This window comes from Nothobranchius furzeri, chromosome 13, assembly GCF_043380555.1.
Source record: "Nothobranchius furzeri strain GRZ-AD chromosome 13, NfurGRZ-RIMD1, whole genome shotgun sequence".
NCBI lineage: Eukaryota > Metazoa > Chordata > Actinopteri > Cyprinodontiformes > Nothobranchiidae > Nothobranchius > Nothobranchius furzeri.
In genome coordinates this window covers 46,741,253-46,758,317 of record NC_091753.1, presented here as the reverse complement: position 1 = coordinate 46,758,317, position 17,065 = coordinate 46,741,253, and the positions used below count along the sequence as shown (strand labels likewise).

The following is a 17,065-nucleotide window of genomic DNA, read 5'->3' as shown; positions in this document are numbered from 1 at the left end:
AATATGTGACTAAAATGTTAATCCACTTTAAAATGATAGCTCTCAATTGAGGTTCAATGGAAATGTCATATGTCAACATCTTACTTGCTGTAGATATGTGATGGAAAGAAATGTTTTCAGCTTGGAGAAACAGATTAGTTCTGATTGGACTGACTGAAAAACATCTATGGTTACAATAGAGCCAACTACAACGCGTCTTTAAATAATCCAGTTAGAAATAAACTAGAATTCTCCTGACATCAAACAAATGTCTGCTACATGTTAATTAACCATATAATGTGAAATCAGATATTGATAGTGTTTGTGTGAAATGTGACATTTCTGAAATTAGAATTATTTTAAGACATCAGAAAAATTAAATCTCCCTGGTCTGGATAATCTCTGTTACTCCAAACTTTTTTAAAGAGCTGTTTACACAGTGCTCATACATTTCACTAAATCACACTTACGATTCATATAAGCTATAAATGTAAGGCTTTTTAAATTTAAATATATATTCAAAGCCTCAATCAAGTTGGTGCATGTACAGAGCTAACACTTGGAACTGGTCCTAAAAGTTAATTGGCTAAATTTAATATAGGCTACCTGTTGAGTTTCAGGAGAAAACATTAAGTAACGACTCAGATGAGACTGGATGTGTTTTAAACAAGACACCACAACCACCAGGTTCATTTTCCATTGATTTTAGCAAATTAAATTAAAGAGTAAAATTAAATTAGTTTAAAATAACTTGAGTTTTGGATTGCGCGTGCGCAATGAGGAGCGTTAAAATGGCTCAACCTGTCGCTGTCCACGGTGCTGAAATGCTTCATCTTGGACTCTAAATGAAAATAAATCCTGAAACGTTCTATCGTTTTATCATTTGTATAACTTATATGGCTTTAAATGAAAAACACTAATAAAATTCTGCAGTTTTAACATTTCAAAACATTAAAATGTGCAAAACATATTTTAAAAAGTGTTTCTTGTGTTGTTTCTAGTTTTTGGAGGATGAAGCAGAGGTGATGATGAATGGTTCACACAAATAAAAGCACATCAGCTTCCAGTCCTTTGTTAAACTAGCCCAACTAAAGCCGCGATGCTGTCAATGATTAGTGCGGATGTGCTGCACAGGGCAGGTAGGGAGAGGAGGAACAGGAGAGGGAGGGAGGAGGGGAGGGAGGGAGGATGCTGCCAGCGGAAAATGGCTGCTGCAACCTCAAGCCTATCCTGATACACCGAAACGACATCAAGTTGGAGGAAGAGGAAGAGAGAGGAAGATTAGGAAAATGAGAGCAGATGGAAGGAGAATGTGAGCAAGCCTGAGTGTTTCCTGACAGGAGGATCGTTAAAGGAGGGAGAGCGAGGAGACCCTGCGGTGGGCTGCTGCAAGCGGCGGGCAACACCGAGCCATGGAGGGCGAGTAAGTCCTTGCATTTTCATTTTTACATTCTTCATGTTAATACATGTTCAGCAATCCGCCCAAAAAACGGATGGACGCCACGAGCACCATCAGCCAATTCAGCATCATCATCACAGTCGGTGCTCCACAGCTTAGCGGGCTGTCGAGAATAAAAACACCATTACGTAGTGTTGAATCAACAGCATACACCCAATATCCGATATATCCGTGTGTAATAAATGTAGACACACAAACATGTAGAGCTGCGCTTTCACGACACACACACACATAAACACTCGTTCCGCACATATACAGGAAGGAGAATCATTTAAACCCGTCTAGAGCAGCAAGGTTTCCAACAGCGGCTCCTAAAAACAACCGCCAAATCAGCCGGTGTGTGAAATGCAAGAAGGGGAAGAAAAAAGGGCGAAATATAGCGAGTTAGGTGCCATCATCGCGTCATTCAAAAGGCTAAAGTCAGACGAGGGAGGGTTGGAGGCGTTGTGATTTTTATCAACGTGTCTCGGAGTTTCATTATGATTTTTAAAGCCAAACTTTATGAATGAAATGTGATTTTTCTCTCCCTCTCTCGCTCATTCTCACCCCTCCTCTCCTTCCCTTTTCCAACCGGCCCCCCTCCCCCATCCCTCGTTTCCTCTCCATCCTCTCACCCACTCGTTCTTTTCTTTTCTCCCTTCCTCGTTTTTTTTCTCTTTAGATATTTCACGTTGCATTTAGGCCCTGCTAGAAACCATTTGGTGTTGTTTTTATTCTATTATTTCCCAGTGGCATTCATGAGGCGCAGTGCGAATCCAGTCCCATTCATAAAAAAATAACATAATATCGGGGTGTGTTAATGAGTCCGTGCAGCAGGGGCGAAAGTGAGAAAAGGAGAACATAATTGCAACAATTAAAATCGGATTTGAAGCAAAAATGGTTGGAAAAAGACGTTTTTGGCTTATTTGAGGGGGAAATCCGCGGTGGCTGAATTACTGAGTCGAAAGGACGAGCGCAGCTAGGCCTCTGATGGCGAATGGGTGCGTTCATTGATACGTCTATGTGGGAAACACTCATTCTTCCTCCTCCCTCCTCCCATTTGGACATTTCTATTCCTTCTCAACGGTATCTATTTGCTTCCAGCTCGTGCAGGTTACAGACAGCCATGCGGGGAAATGGCTGTAAAATCGCTCCAGATGCCATTGAGAATTCCGTTTTTGAGAGCTAAATTGTCTGAAAGGCCTTTAAACGCTGAACAGGCCGAGCTGTCAGCTCTTTGTGTGTCATGCTGCACCTCATTCACACAAATAAGACTATTGCAGCTATTTGATTTTTATGATCATTAATAAACCGTTTAATATAATCTAAATGACTACAAATATTAATGTTTTTATTTTTGATTATTTCTGATGTTTCTATTTTTATCTCCCTGGCAGTGTACGTGTTCGTGCTGTGGTGATGACACGTGATGACTCCAGTGGCGGTTGGGTGCCCCTTGGAGGTGGCGGCCTCAGTCATGTGGTTATATGTAAGGGGCGGAGTCACGACGGAAGGGGGCGGAGAGAATTCATCATACGCGGAGAGCGGCTGCGAGATCGAGCAGTGAGTGTGTGCGTGTGTTAAGGTTGTCTTTGGTGCCAAGTTGCTAGTCAACACCACCTAAAGACCGGAAACAGTCATGGGAAAACAACATTTTTCTGCTTTAGGGGTGTCATGTGTTGGGAAATAATATAATAATACTAACAATAATAATAATGATAAAAAGCCAAAATGGAAAATCAAAACTTTGTTGCTTCTATAGGAGTGAATTTAGCATCCAGGTGCCCCTCTGACCAATACGATTGGGCCTGAAATCTAATCCTTGACTACCCCAAGCTACACCCACTGGTGGTACTGGGACGAGGCTGCCACACAATAAGTGCCACCAGTCTCTACGACCACCACCAGCAACCAAGGAGGGTGAAGTGTCTTGCCTAAACACAGCCCAAGAACAGACTGAACAGGGCACAAACCTGCAACCCTCCGGAGCAGGCACTTAATGCAGCTCTAACCTTAAACAGTTTCAGTCCAGGCCACGATCCTAGATCTAATTAAAACAACCATTCCCACACAATAGAGCCTAATGACACCAACGACTCCTCGACGGGTAGGGAGAAGGGGTATTCATATGTAGTATCAGCATGTTAACCAACAATAGACAGCTACAGTTTTTAAGTTTGACTCTCCAATATTCCAGTCAGAATTGACAAAGCTCCTCAGATGAGAAGCAAGACATCTTCAAGAAACCAAAGAAGTCCAGTTGTCTTCATGCAAACCCTTTTGGATCACTTAACTCCTCTGCTACTGTCGCAGAAGCTTGGGCAGTTTGCTGGTCTAGATCATTTAGGTGTGCGTTAGCACATTGCCAATGAGTTGCTGTAGCTCAGAAACAGTTATGCCAACAAAGGAGGACATCAGCAATGACCTCAGTGACACAATTACTGCTGCCCATCAGTCTAGTAAGAAGTCAAAGTTAATTAGCAAACAAGTTGGAGTCATTTGACTGAGAAAAGTCACATTGAAAAACTTGTAAGACAGTTGCTGGTTATCTCAGAAGTGGACATCCCAGCAAAGTCCCCCCCCCCCCCGGTAAAAGGTTAAAATCATTGCAGGTAAAAGGTTAAAATCATTGACAGAATTAGAGGACAACTTAACAAAAGTGGATGTTTGAGTAAAATTCTGGAGAAAGCCTCTTCTCTCTATAAAGTTTGTTGAGTTGCACCTGAATGAACCATGAGACAAAAGTAGAGATGTCTGGTCATAAAGCAAAGTGCTGTTTGGCAAAACACCCTATAACCACAAAATCTGTCAAACACGGCAAAGAACTGATGGTCTGGGCTTGTTTTGGACCCAAAGGGCCTCAGCTCCTTTGTTGATCCAGCCACGATCTTTCTTTGGATGCACTTTGGAATCAATTGAATCCATCGGTCCGACAACTAGTGCTCGTCTGAAATTGGGTCATGCAACGAGGAAGCGCTCACGATTGAAGCAAAATTAATCTACAATGATGTTAAAGACCAATAACCTCATGGAGAAACTGACTACTTCATGTGCGGTTGGAGGTGGTCCTACAAACTGTATTATGGGATGGACTTCATTTTACCAATCACCGTTTTCCCATGTTGGCTTTCATTTTGTTTAATAAAAAATGACAGCAAATTGAGTAGTTTTACCATGGCTGTATGTGTTATGTGGGGGTGTTTCAGAGGGAGCCTGGTCATGGTTGGATAATTGACTACTTGTTTATTTCTGCAGCCTGTGCTGGAATGTGCAGTCCAAAGGGGGCTGGTGTACAACAAGGTGAATCCTATCTTCCATCACTGGAGAGTAGAAGATCGAAAGTTTGGCCTCACGTTTCAGAGTCCTGCGGACGCCATCTCCTTTGAGAAGGGGCTGCAGATGGTCATAGACAAGTTAGACAGAGGTAGATTCTAAAAAAAATCACAGAAACTGAACTCATTTTTAAGCAGAAAATATTCAAGAGAGTTAAAATCTTATCTTCACGTGTTGTCAAGGCTCCGATTCGCCCTCATCCTCCACGCCAGAAGAGGCTGACACTGAGGACGATGGTCAAGCTGTGAGTGTCCTTGTGAGCACATGTTCATCTGCTTGGTTTTGACTTGTGGAGTTACGTTCAACCTCTGTCAGTCACATACAGGAAGCGAGTCGTCGTCCAACAGTAGAAAGGAGATGCTTCCCAAACCCATCACCATAGTAACAAGCGAGTCCTCATCTACCTGTTTTGTGCGGCCTGAAGAGTTTAGCTTTGGATCCAGCCATGCCGTCACCACTCACATGCCTGCTCAGGTACACCTCAGATCCAAAAGAGTCCACCTCGTTGTGAAAATGAAAGCAGATACATGCCAATTTAACTCCTCTCTGAACCTTTTGTTGTGGTTCCCTGAAAGTTTGTAAGAATTCATGAAACGAACAAGATAAGATACTAAATTGCGTTCTTTTCTGTAAGATAGTCTGTCCAACTCCTGGTATTTGAGGTGCACCGACTTAAGTATGTTTTAGATGTTTTGTGCTCTAACACGCCGGATACTAAAATCAACAGATCCACTTATGTATACTTGGAACGTAGAGCTGTGGAATCATCATAAGGAAGTGTGTTCCAATGTCAGGATCTGGAAACGGTTGTACAGAATTGTCTTTCGGATTATTTTTAGGTTGCTGATTTGAACGTTTTGAAGGCTCAGCCTAAATCAGGTGAGCTGAAGCAGGTAAACATCTAAAACATAAAGGGTGTTCTACCCAAAGTATAAAGAGTAGCATGGACTGCTCCAGAGTGAGATTTGAGGTTGCTGAGATGGGAACGTTCTATAACCAGAGCTAGAGTACACAATGTTCTCGACTCACTGTGTAATCCTACACCTTCTCCACAGATCCACACAAGGCCCGGACAGCACCCGCTCTCACAAATGACCACAGTGTTGAACCCCCCAGCGCCCCCGCCTCCACCTCCTGCTCCACCAACTCCTCCAGTAGGTCCCCCAGCCTCATCCCCCCTGTCCCCCTTGTCCCCAACAATTTCACTGCTGGAGGAGGGAGACCTGCGCATTGTGGACCCTTGCAAAGATCTTTGGGGTTCTCGGGGTTATGAGGACTACAGACGTGCGGGGGCCACGAGGACTATGGTTGGAGGGCTGACAGGGGGAGTGGTTGTTGGTGGTGGAGGGAGCATGCAGGACAAGTCGGAGCTGTGCGTAGTTCGCTTTGAGAAGGAGCTGGCAGGGGTGGGGACGGCTGGTTGCGAGGTCACTGTGAGCCTGGACAGTAAAGCCTCCCAGCGGCTGTCCTCGTCCTCGCCCACATGTATGTCCATGTCCAATGCTGTGTCAGGAGTGTCCTCAGGTGCCGGCTCACCCCAGGAGACAGGCAAAGGCTCACCTTCCCCCTGCTGCATCCATACCTCGCTGGCCGCGCCCCGGTCACGGACTCGTAAAAGAGGAGGGGCCAGCAGCAGTGGCGACCCGGGGGCAATCTCACCGGACGATGACAGTCCATGCCCCCAGGCTTCGTCGTCATGTTCATCCCGCTGCGTGTACTGCCGCTCTGTTTTCAGCGCATCGGAGAACGGGCGGGGCCGCTGCAGAGACGCCCCGGACCCGGCCCTGCACTGCCTGCGCCAGTGGACCTGTGTGTGGTGTGCAGAAAGCCTGCTCTACCACTGCATGTCGGACTCTGAGGGGGAATTCTGGGAGCCTTGTTCGTGTGATGACTCTATGGGTGGCCACCCGCACCCCCTGTGCTGTGCCCGCTGGTTGGCCCTCCTGGCCCTGTCACTCTTCGTGCCCTGCATGTGCTGCTACCTGCCTTTGCGCGCCTGCCTGCGATGTGGGGAGAGGTGTGGCTGCTGTGGGGGAAAGCACAAAGCTGTCCGATGAGGCCAGGCGGTGGGGCGAGGGGGGTTCTCTGGACCAAGGGGGTTCTGGTATCAAGAGCATCTGTGGTGATGAAGCAGATTAGTAAGAACTGAGCCTTCTAAAGACCTCCAAAGCCCCACAGCCTTCCACTGCATTCAGCTCTTTCTCTTTTCAACTAGAGGCAGGGCTTGCTCACTGGTCCTCGCCTGCTGCAGGTGCGCTGCACTCAGATCAGACTCTGCAGGAGTCCTCTGAAGAATTCGTTGTGGATTTACCGACGAATGGCTGATTTAGAGTAAGCCGGCCCGTCACTGACTTTATACAGAAAGATGGCGGCAGAGGCAAAAATGATGTGTACACTGTTTCAAATGTCTGTTTTTGTTTTTTATTTAGAAAAAAAAATCTTAAAATACAAAACAAAAGATGTTTATATATATATGATTGTTATAATTTTAATTGGTATATTTTATTAAATGTGAAACACATTGATAGAATCCCCAAATGGCACACATGCATTCACGTACTCACACACATGAGATTTTAGGGAGTTTGTTTTGTTTTTTACTGACCTGTTCATCAGTCAGGTGAACAGATGCCACCCTTTACCTCCAATTTTACCTCCAATGTTTCTCAAACTTGGCTTTAAAAAGGGAAAAAAGGGGAGTTTGAAATAATAAGAGCACAAATGCGTGCAGTCTTTGAGTTAAAGAACCACAGTGGAAGAAACCTCGAATGCAAAGAGACAATGATTGCTAAGGGGAGCTGCAACAACAACCAGTAAGACTTAAAAGTCTCTGTGATTCATTGCAGTTCTTCATACCAAAACCTTTGTTCTCTGGTTTAAAAAAAAGGAGAAAACGTCAACAAACATCCTCACTTTGCACATATTTCCTCCCATTACTCCATGAACTTTTAATATTAATGATAAAAAAACATCTCATCCCTTCGCTGAACTTTTTTGAGTCAGATAAGGTGCTTAAAACTGAAGCCTCCGAATCAGTCAGCTCTACCTAAAACTCACGAAGACCGAACACTTCCCAGAGAAAAACTCATTTACGACAAGATTTTAAAGAGGTACACCCAAAAAATACAAATAAGTGCAATGAACAATGTATGAAAGAGTATTTTTATATCACTAGTTTGAGAATTATTTGGCAGAAATGGAAACCTGTTGGAAATGAGAAGTGTGATGTGTTTCTGTTCGATATAAAAAACAAATATGGACACAAAAGTGCAGTTTGCGCAGCGGTGTGGCGTTAACGCGCGTTGCAGCTGACAGTAGACAGCTAATAGAGAGGCAGACTTGAAAAAGTGGAAAAACTGTTTATCAGACCAGAGTGGCGAATGGATTTGCTGAGTGTTGCTTTAAAACTAAGAGGCTGCTATTTTAAATACCTGCATTCAAAACTCTAAATGTTCAACTGCTTCTGAGAAATTAGAAATGTGAGGTGGCAGGGTCACAGCTGGTGATTTACTCACATTACTTATGTCATGAATCTGTAGGACATTCTTCCAATTTTAACAACAACAACCAGCTTTTCCAGTGACTGAATATTTAAACAAATATCAGTCATTTCAAGACATAAAATAAATACGGAGAGGTATGAAAGCCATCAAGCTAAATATTATGGGGCTCTTCTGAAAACCCACGGTTTTAATTAAAATACATATAAAAAATCTTGCAGATTTGAAAATAGCTTTACCACCTTTTAAAATGAGATTTAACAGAAAAATAGATAACTTTTGCTCAAAGCGATTTAAAGAGGGGGGGGGGGGGCGTCTGATAAAATTCAGATTCTCAGTGGCAGAAAGCTCGCCGCCATCCCTGACTGATCTGTTTGTGACACGCTCGCGCCGTCCAGCGCTCACGTGGCGCTGCAGACACGCAGAACTAGTAAAGCCATCGCTCGCTATGTCTGATTCAGAAATGGTCTTAAAAGCTCCGACAGTCATTGGAATCACAACTGCAGGTCCCATTCCTACATCTTAATAAATGTGCCTTTTGATTTGAGTAATCAATAACTTATGATTTCTAAGTAACTCTGTATTAAGTACTTTTTTGGTTCTTGATTTCTGACGGTGTGCATATTTTCACATGTACGTATTTATTAGTTTCAAAGTACTTAATGAGATATTACCTGTTTATTTATTTATTGAGATATTTATTCTGATTCTTTATTTTTTTGAGACAGGTTTTTATCTTCTGTGCTGTCTGACTTCTGACTTTGTGCCAATGTGCTGCTTTGAGGTGTTACATATCGTGGGTTTGTATCATTATTAAACCCTCACTCTATATTTTAAATTTGTGTTTTCTTCTTTTTACTCGTGCTTCAGTGCAAAGCTCCAGAATGTTTTTTTTTTACATTTTTTATTTGAAAAACACTTTTCAGGGCTGTTTTCTTCCAAACATGGATGCTTTGTTCTCTCTGAAAGTAACTGCAGCTGAAACAGCGCTTCAGCTCAAATCCACAAGAGGAGAAATAAATTGTGATGTCGTTTGTTACTTGGCAGAATACATGTGTTGCCGTTTGTGTTTGAGGATCTCCGTGGAGGTGAGCGTCAGGTCTTCGTTACAGACGTCACAGTGATAGGCTCTGGTAAGAGCAGACATGGAGGACGAGCCCGCTCTTCCACCTTCTGATTCTGAAATCCCAAAGAAAACAAACCTATGATCAGACTCTGATAGTGCATGTGTTAAAGCGATTAGTAATGTAAGAATGAGAGTTTCCTGACCTTTTTCTTCTTGCTCTTTCTCACCAGCAGGTCTGCAGGATGCCTCATGATGCATGCGCTCCAGAGGGGTCAGAGGCATGTAGAGGTCACAGTTAGGGCAGCTCCAGAAAGTCCGTAAACACTCGCTGTAGAGATCCTTGGAATCCTGAGGAGTAAAAGTCATGATTAAAACATTTATTATTCTAGATTTATACAGAGAAAATTCAGTTCTATAGACATATAAAATACAGAGATGAGTTCTGGCTAAACCCAGACCAAAACCAACAACAGAGATCTTTTCTGAACGGCCTCAGTGGAACTCACAGTCAGACAGTTGTAGGTGAAGAAGCTGGTCACCTGCAGACCTCCTTTAATGGGATCCGGTTTGGGGTCTGCTCCTGGGAACAACAGGCTCAGATCTGGAGTCTCAGCGTAGGATGAGTCCGACTCGGGCTGAGGGCCGACGTAAAGGTTCTGGGTCTGCAGAGCGGTGAGTCGCTGTAGGCTGTACACCACCTGGAAGAGGAGTCGTTATTCCAGGTCGATTCGATGGAATCATGTTGGTTGTTGTGTTAAACTAAAAGCTAAGGCTTTTCCTAAATAAAAAGGTAGCAAGAGGAAACATCAACAATGAAAACTCATGAAACTAAAAATAAACGTGAACATCTCCTATATTCATTTCACACCAAGTTATTTTTTTTATTATTTACAGCTTTTTCTGTTTTAAATTCTCTGAATACATTTAATCTCAAACAAAAATGCTCAAAGTACACAAAGAGAATTTATTTGGACTAAAATGACCATGTTTGCTGCATCAGTACCTCAGTGTAGAGCAGGAAGCGCACCAGGTTCTCACTCAGCTTCTCCCTGTTTCTGCGGGACAATCCCTGGACCGATGCTTCTCCTGCTTGGTTCTGTCCCAGCTGGGCCTGCAGCAGGCGTTCCCATTCGGCCCGGAGACTGATAGCCGTGGACAGAACCCTCAGTGCCTCCTCTGGTTCCTTTAGCTCCAGTTCCAGCCAGCCGTCCACCACCAGACGAGTACAGTCGGCGTTTGTGTCCACAGAGTTGGACACCAACAGCAGAGCCTGATCAACAACAAAGACTTTACATTCAGTTTTAATACATTATTGACGATGTTACGTTGATATTTATACTTTTAAAAGGGCAACTTGTATGAATGAAGGAAGAGACTTCCTGTGGTCAAATTTGGTTACTGCATCCCATTTTTCTTAATAAAACGTTACTTCCTCACTACTGTTCTGTGAGTTTCATGGCGGTAGATCAGCTCCTGAAAATTCTAGATGACAGGAAGACGAGTCAGACACAGTGAGTCGATAAACAGCATCATATGTGGTTTTGGCACTCTTGGGCGTTTTACGATAGGGAGCACTTATTACACTTATTACGGGAGTTTGTCTCTGGCATAGGGGAAAATGTGGTTGTTTTCCGCCTTACTGTTAGCTTGCTGTTGTAGTTCTGAGCGACTCATTAAAGGAAGTAAAACATTCACTTCGCAAATACATTTCACTGTAATATCAAGTTGTTGGTCATTGAAAAAGTAGCTTGAGATATTTTTACTGTTAGCATTGTTAGCTCTACATTAGCCTCTAGTCTGCTTCACCTGATATTAAAGTAAAAACAAAAAGATGCCATGGTTTCTTGGGGGTACAAGAAATAACTTCTGGGTGGCTCCTGTTTACTGGCTCCAATTCTTTAAAACTCTGGAGCTTTGGCTGGCCGATGTCGGATCACAAATGCCGGCGCTGAAAAGTTAGTTCAGCGTAGACATTAGACTGTTTTGTGATTATTTCACAGTAGAATTCTTACATATTGCCCCTTTAAATCATTCTTTTAGTATCTTACTCTGCTGCTAAATAAAAAGTAACACCACACTAATTCATAAATAATGGTTCTGTCTTCTGATCAGTTTTTTCCAGCCACCGTATGTTATTTGCCACCGGTAAAACCATCACTGGAGTCTTCTCCCCCCTCCAGACGGGCCTAAACATCCTCACCCTCACTTTCATCATTTACCCTCCATCACTCAACACAAAGTCTCCTCATTAAACCTGTAAACTGTTTCTCACCAATGAAATATAGAGAGTATTTTAACAAAGTATTCATTAAAACCATATTTTTTTTCATTTTAAAGATAAGCCAGAACTTCCTGAATTTTGAATGTTCAGCCGGTTTGTTCCACGTCAGAAACTCACCTGCAAGGCTGGAACCCGAACACAGTTGGACAAATACGGCTTGTTAGTCTCCAGCAGGGTGACGAAGGCTAACAGTTGGTGTTTGCTGCTGTCTTTCCTATCAGGTCCTGCAGGAATTAGCATGTCAAAAACAATAAAACTCAAGGAAAACAACAATATTCTCAATTTTGTTTCCTCTAAATGAGGTCTACCGGTGTCTCTGCTGTCAGCTTCAGGCACGTGCAACACTTCTGGATCGCTGGAGAAGACGCTGGTCGGGTGGATCACCACTCCCTGTTTACTCCTTGTATGAAAAACCTGCAAAGTAAAAAATAAAACGTTTGCACTTTCGCCCATAACTTGAATTACACCCCACAGCGCAGACACGAGGCTTGCTGTGATCGGTGCAGACCTGGTCGGAGTCTTTCCTGGTGGTGTTGTGCTCGTCGGGCAGTGCCAGCTGAGGGTAGAGGCCTCGACACAGCAGCAGCTTGAGTAACGCCTGCTGACGTGACGACAAGTCCTGACTCACACTGACTGCCTCCTGAAGCTCTGACACGTTGTGGCGCAGCTTAAACTTCACCTCCTGTTTCAGAACAGACATCCAGAGGAGTCAAACATCACCTGAGGGGCAAAAGTCCCTTATGAAGCTAACGGGACACATAGTTTCAAACCATGCCAAAAAGTATAAAAATATCCAAAATCAGGCATTGGAAGATGTACATTTGCAGAGGTAAATATTTTTGGAGATTAAGACATTCTTACTGATAACTCAAGGCAAATTAGTTTGTTTACAAATTTTTGTATTTTTTGTACTTTACCTTTATCTACAGAAAGTACAAAATGAAATCTTTATTTAATAACTTTCACGTGGAGTTCACCTGGATGTCCACGTCCTGTTCTTTCCTGTCTTTCTTGTCCTTCCTGCCTCTTCCTCGCTCCTCTGTATCTGATCCGGATCCGGACAATTCTCCATCCTGACCCTCTTCCAGCTTCAGGACTTTGCGTTTGCTGCCTTCCTGTTGCTCATGATCTCTCTTCAACTGATGAAGTTTTCTCCTCTCTGTCAACCTCTCCCTGCGTTTCGCACGGTCTCCACCAGAGGGCGCTGTCTCCTCTGACTCCAGCAGGCCATGACTCTTCAGCAACTCCTACAAAACAAGGAATTTATTTATAACATTAAAATAAGAACAAAAATTAAAACATTTTGATGTGTGAAGGGCATAAGGAAGTACCTACCTTGAACTGTCTGCGTAGGTTAACCATTTCATAAAGTCGCTGCTCCTCCAGGCCTCTCCTCCTGCACCACTTCCTGGAGCCACCGCCTCTTTCTCCTTTAACCTGTTGTGATAAAAGTTAATCAGTAACCACTTAACTCTACAATAACCTAAAATCAGCCCACATTAAGGACCAACAGACATTTAATTTTACTGACCTCCACCCAGGCGTTGAAGGTGTTTAGGAGGGTGAAGGGGTCTCCATGGTTGCTGTGCAGGGGCTGGCGGGCGGTGGCACAGTCTGGGTTTTGCTGTGAGCTGCGCAGAAACGGTGACTGAACGCTGAGGGCGGCTGCCACTGTCAACATGGGCTCCACCAGATTAAACAAAGAGCCTAAAACCAGCATCTTCCCTGGGAGGATTCAAACACACAACCGATGTGATAAAATATAATATAATAAGTATAATTTTATGTGATATCCTATAATAAAATATAGTATAATATTAATTTAATTCTGAAACACAAAAGCAGCAAATAAACAGAGTAAATCTTACCTATAACCACATCAACAGGCAGCTGAGCCAACAATTTACCAATAGAGGTCAGTTCACTACGATTGTCTAGCGCCCCCTGCTGCTTTAGATAAGTAACTGCAGTCTGAATACTTGAGGATGGAGGTGGATCAATAAAAACAAAAGAAAGTGGATCTCCAAGATTCATACTCTTCATCTGCAGAGAGGAAAAGACATTAAAACATTTAAACAGCTGGAATTTCACTTTGAAATTGTCTAACTGTTAATTAACCACCTGTAGAATTAAAGAATCAAGAGCCACTCTATGGATTTCAGGCACAGGATACGGAGCAAAGGCGTTGTAGTCGGACTCGGAGTAAAGGCGGTAGCAAACACCTGGACCTGTGCGTCCAGCTCGACCTTTCCTCTGCTCGGAGCTGGCTCGGCTGATCCAGAACTCCTGCAGACGTTGCATCTTAGCCTTTGGATCAAAACTCATTTCCTTTACTTTTCCTATAAAAAACAAGAAACCGTTCATTGAGGTTTTCACGTGATTAAAAACTGAAGTTTTATGACTTTAGATTTATAAACACATTTATTCTCAAGATAAAGAACAAATCGGTTCCACACCTGAGTCAGCGACAAATCGAACCCCATCGATTGTAACCGAAGTCTCGGCGATGTTGGTGGAGATGATGCACTTCCTCACACCAGGAGGAGCGATGTCAAAGACCTGTGCATGCAACATTGCAATAAGTTCAAATTAAACTCATAACTGTTTTGTGAGTAACATGTTTACTCATGACTAGGCTCTATATAAATAAAATGAATGTGAATTCTAATCAAGTCAAAGATGAGTGTGCCTTGTCCTGCTGAGCCAGAGAGAGGGTGCTGTGCAGCGGTAAAACTATCCACCGACGAGTGTGCGTCGCGTAAATCTGACAGGCCTCCTGGATGGTGGAGATCTCTGCCACGCCACTGAGGAAGAGGAGCAGATCTCCACGCTCCTCTGGAGGGTACCGCTGGTCGATGCCCTGCAGGATGCGCAGGTACGGCCTAGGATCCAGTTTCTCTGAGCGTGAGGCCTGCTCCTCAGGTGGAATGGGCTGGTAGATCACCTTAGATTGAGAAAAACAGAGAATGGTTAAGTTTAAGGTGGCTGAAAGCTAATTATAGAAAAAATGTTTATGAATAAATTAACTTCTAATAATAAATTTATGATTAATATAAAAAAACACACATCAAATTATGAAATTTACTTTACATAAGAATAAAACTGTAATGTTAGTGTCCCTTGTGGATGCATAATATTAAACATTTGTACCAAACATGAACATTTAACTTGTTTTTGAAACCCGCCCGTGAGGAAACATCCCACCTGCCTCACCTGAATAGGAAACAGTCTGCCTGGGACCTGCAGCACCGGAGCACTGTTAAAGTATTCAGAGAAGAGTTTGATGTTGATGGTGGCCGACATGAGGATGAGGCGCAAGTTTGGTCGCTGTTTCAGCAGAGTACGAAGAACCCCGAGGAGGAAGTCGCAGTGGAGGTGCCGCTCATGGACCTCGTCTACAATCACCACCTGGTACTGATCCAGAGACTCATCCTGCTGGATCTGCCGCAGCAGGAGGCCCTCAGTCAGGAAGAGCAGCTTGGTGGAGGTGGTTCGAGTGGTCTCGAAGCGGATCTGATAACCCACCTGGATAAAAGAGAACTTTGATTAATTTATAAGAACCAACCTTTTATTCATCATAACAACTTATAATTCTGGGCAAGACTTGTATAAATCCACAGATCTTCCTAAAACAAAGGTGATTCCCTAGATTAGATCTTCCCTGACCCACCTTGGACCCGTACTGATTCAGGCTCTCAAAGCTGACCCTTTTTGCCAGAGAGATGCAGGCGATGCGCCGTGGCTGAGTGCAGGCGATGTGGCTGAATCCAGCTGAGAGAAGATACTGAGGCACTTGGGTGGACTTCCCACAGCCCGTGTCTCCTGCCACCACAACCACTGGGTGAAGTCTTACCAGCTCCAGTATCCGGTCCTGGTACTGGAATATGGGCAGGTTCTTCTGCTCCCGACGAAGCTTGGCCAGCTTACCAAAGCTTTGTTTCTGACTGAAGTCCAGGAAATGCAGCAGAGCTAGGCGGAAATCTGAGATCTCCTGAGATCCTGGTCCTGAAGATCTCTGCCTGCTTCGTTGATCGGACCTGCCCATACGTTCCTCAACGTCTCTGGTGAATACAGACACATTAATCCGGTATCGTGCGTCATATTCTTTTGGAAGACCAAGATCTTTAGTCCCTGTCTTTTTATCTTTCCCCCCTCTTTCCTCTTCTCCGCTGAATCCTGAACCAGACATTTCTCTTTTTATTTTGAACCTCTGGAAACGGTCAAAGAACGCCCAAAACTCTTTGTGTTCGGGGCTACCGGCTCGGATGTAGTCATTCTCACGGAAAAAGATCTCATCCAGCTGAGATCGGCACTGCGGGCTGTCCCAGTCCCAACTCCGGCTGTCTCTTCTCCGATCTGAGTCCATGTTTACCACAAGTTACCAAGCAGCCAACTGGTTCCAACGTTAATAATTACAACACACCGGGTTACAAACGCGTAGCAGCATCATAAACATGCTAATCTACGATGGAATATAAACAAAGAAGCTAACGAGCTTTCGTCCATTTTAAAGTTGTTAATGTGTCCAAAATCAAACCATGTCAGGTTTTTATAAAATATTAAACGTGGAATTATTGAATAAACACATTTAACTGATGTGAAAAGAAGAAAACTGCAGAATAAACACCGAAAACACACCTCGCGGCTACAGAGACCAACGGGGGAACAATAATACGGTAGAACCGTTTCTGTTCCGTTCTTTAAAACCTTCCGGGTGAAACAGGACGTTGTTCTTTACGATTTGAAATTTGAGTTGTGTAAGAAAAAAATTTTGGGTTTTGTAACACATCGTTAGTTTTGTTAAAATATGTACACGTACATTTGAAAACTTACAAATGAAATAAATGAAACTCATAGATTTGTTAAACACCGAGTGAATATTTCAGGTCATTTCCTGTGATTCTGATGATCATTACTTACATACGGTATGATTAAAACCTTAAATTGTGTGTATCAGAAAATAAGAATATTGTGACTACGTGAAATATTGGAAACTCATGATGCCATACCATCCAACTATTAGCTCACCTGCAAAGTGACCTGCAACTTGAAGTTTCCTGAGCCTCAAATGATCTCTCTGTCTGGGTCAGTAGATGGCAGAATTATGGGGACTACTGGCTAGACTGATTTCCAGAAGACAGTCACTTACATCCTCCACAAGGAGCATACGCTGCAAAAACTAATTTCTATAAAGCTGGTTATTGACAGAGTGCTGTATCAAAGCATGCTCAGTCAGTTGAGTGGACTGTTGCTCAGTGGTTTAATGTCCATTATGAAGTCTCCAATTAGTGATGATCTGTGGCTGCATCTCATCTACTAAATGTTGCTTGAAGTTCACATTCAACACAGCCATCGGCCATAGACCACTTCATGCTTACTTCCGCTGACAAGCTGATTTCATTTTCCAACATGAGCTGGCACCAGCCCACTCTGTCAAAGGTACTAAAAACTGGTTCACCATGGTGTTA

The 17,065-nt window shown here is 43.5% G+C and overlaps 2 protein-coding genes across 2 annotated transcripts; one reads left to right on the top strand and one right to left on the bottom strand.

Moving 5' to 3' along the window:
• Window positions 1–1,262: 1,262 nt before the first annotated feature.
• On the top strand, window positions 1,263–7,010 carry spred3 (sprouty related EVH1 domain containing 3). Its single transcript, XM_015951265.3, has 6 exons — window positions 1,263–1,402; window positions 2,815–2,980; window positions 4,673–4,841; window positions 4,933–4,994; window positions 5,066–5,224; window positions 5,806–7,010. Exons 1-6 carry the CDS (start codon window positions 1,392–1,394, stop codon window positions 6,805–6,807), a joined length of 1,569 nt encoding a protein of 522 aa, XP_015806751.1. The 5' UTR covers window positions 1,263–1,391; the 3' UTR covers window positions 6,808–7,010.
• A 2,133-nt stretch (window positions 7,011–9,143) lies between these two features.
• Window positions 9,144–16,175, bottom strand: dhx34 (DEAH (Asp-Glu-Ala-His) box polypeptide 34). The gene is made up of 16 exons (XM_015951263.3): window positions 15,268–16,175; window positions 14,811–15,122; window positions 14,287–14,541; window positions 14,054–14,156; window positions 13,719–13,936; window positions 13,466–13,640; window positions 13,129–13,322; window positions 12,933–13,034; window positions 12,575–12,844; window positions 12,106–12,279; window positions 11,906–12,011; window positions 11,715–11,821; window positions 10,320–10,586; window positions 9,823–10,014; window positions 9,520–9,664; window positions 9,144–9,429 (listed from the first exon to the last, which is right to left on the bottom strand). The coding sequence occupies exons 1-16, from the start codon at window positions 15,961–15,963 to the stop codon at window positions 9,287–9,289; spliced, it is 3,459 nt and encodes a 1,152-aa protein (XP_015806749.1). The 5' UTR covers window positions 15,964–16,175; the 3' UTR covers window positions 9,144–9,286.
• Window positions 16,176–17,065: the final 890 nt, after the last annotated feature.